Source organism: Trypanosoma conorhini, assembly GCF_003719485.1.
Source record: "Trypanosoma conorhini strain 025E chromosome Unknown Tco_14.4_contig_01191, whole genome shotgun sequence".
NCBI classification, from domain to species: domain Eukaryota; phylum Euglenozoa; class Kinetoplastea; order Trypanosomatida; family Trypanosomatidae; genus Trypanosoma; species Trypanosoma conorhini.
The window spans coordinates 1-1609 of record NW_021705267.1 but is presented as its reverse complement, the minus strand read 5'-3'; the positions used below and the strand labels follow the sequence as shown (position 1 = coordinate 1609).

General features: G+C 63.0%; 1 protein-coding gene across 1 annotated transcript, besides 1 other annotated feature; it reads left to right on the top strand.

The window, feature by feature from the left end:
• Tco025E_09603 (retrotransposon hot spot (RHS) protein) lies at positions 1–1023 on the top strand (the record flags this gene model as incomplete). Its single annotated transcript, XM_029376415.1, has 1 exon — positions 1–1023. The coding sequence occupies one exon, from the start codon at positions 1–3 to the stop codon at positions 1021–1023; it is 1023 nt and encodes a 340-aa protein (XP_029223509.1).
• A 57-nt stretch (positions 1024–1080) lies between these two features.
• Positions 1081–1125: a microsatellite.
• Between the last annotated feature and the right edge of the window lie 484 nt (positions 1126–1609).

Genomic DNA, 1609 nt, shown 5'->3' with positions numbered 1-1609 from the left:
ATGGACTGCCCTGACGAGAGCGATGTGGCGGCGATGGGTGCTTGGGAGGTGCGCGAATGCCCTGCGGAGGAGAAAGCGAAGTACTGGGAGGATGTGCAAAAGGGCATGGCTCTTGCGGGCCCAATTCAGCGCAACGTTTTGGACGGACGCTGGCATAAGCTTGCGAGTCGCCTGGAGGGGGCGATGGAGGGCCTCTCGACATGGGCCGTCAATTGCTACGTCGGGCTGGACAAAACGGATTTGTGGTGCTGCGGCGTTCCGACGGAAGATTTCTCGAAGATGGTCCGGGTGGTGACGGGGCGGGGGACGGAGTGCTTCCAGAACGCCCCGGCTTCTGCTGCGGTCAAGGCCGAAGTGTTGGTGCGCGTGGCGAGGGCGATGCGGACGCGCGCCGGCTTCATGACGGTGCTGATGCCCCATCATGTGCTGCTGCCGTCCGCCGCGGGGGTGCACGCAATAGGCGCGTTCATGTGCCCGGGCTTTGTGGGCAGGATGCGGCGCAAGCTGCGCGAGCTGCGGCCCCCGACGGGACGCGAGCCACGCCCCTGTCTGCTGCAAACTGACCCGCGGCTGTGCCCCACCGACGCGGTTGCACTGCGGCCGAAGGTGCTCCATCCCGGGAGGGTGGACGCAAACTACCGGGTGCTGTACGTGCCGGGGCTCGAAAACTTTCCGCTCGTGGACGCCTTTTTCTTCGTTGGGGCGCCGCGGAGGACGATGGTTGGGCTGCAGACAAGCACGGCGAAGGCGCGCCGCGTTGCAACCGGCACGGTGAGGCAGTTCAATGAGCAGCTGGTGGAGTTTTTTAACGGCTGGGAAGAGTTTGCCCGGGGTTTGTCGTGGGAGATTATTTACGTGCAGCATGCAGATAGCGTGACGATAAACGCGTGGCAGGAGTGCGGGAACGCGGGCGACAGGGCCAGTGCGGAAGATGAGAGGCAGAGGACCTTTTGGGACAACGAGGTGCACCAGTACCACGTGGCGATATCGCACGAAGACGCAATTGCTGTGTGTAGTGAGTGAAACGGCTTCATCTTTTCCCTTTGCCCTCTCTTGTGGCGCCTCACTTCCACGAGCACCGCGGCGCGGCTGGGGAGCGGGCGGCGGCGTTTGCGGCGGCGGCGGTGCCACTGCGGGGGTTTGTGTGTTTTTGCAGCCGCACGGTGGGGGAAGCTGCTGCGTGTGTCGTCGAGCTGCCGCCTTCATTTGCTGCCGGGGGTCGCTTGGGGGAGGCGGTGACGAATGCTCCGCTTCATTTTTTGTGTTCTGCTTTGAATTTGTTTGTATTTTACGCCGCGCCCCACTCCTGCTGCACTGCGCTGAGGGAAGTGGGGCCGGCGTTGGGCGACTTGCGGGGACTGCGACGGGAGTGCGCTGTGAACATGCGTGCTGCGTGTCGCCGCCGGCGGGGGCTAAAAAAAAAGGGGGCGGGAAGTGCGGTGGAAGGCGGCGCGTGACTTGTGTTTGTGGGTTTGTTTTTTTGTGTTTCGAACTCTGCGGGATCTTCCCGTGTGGTTTGTGTGGGTGTGTTTGTTTGTTTCTTGGGGCGAGTGTGCGTTCGCTGCGGCCCACGCGTTTGTCGCTGCGGCCTTCACTGCGGACTGCGTGT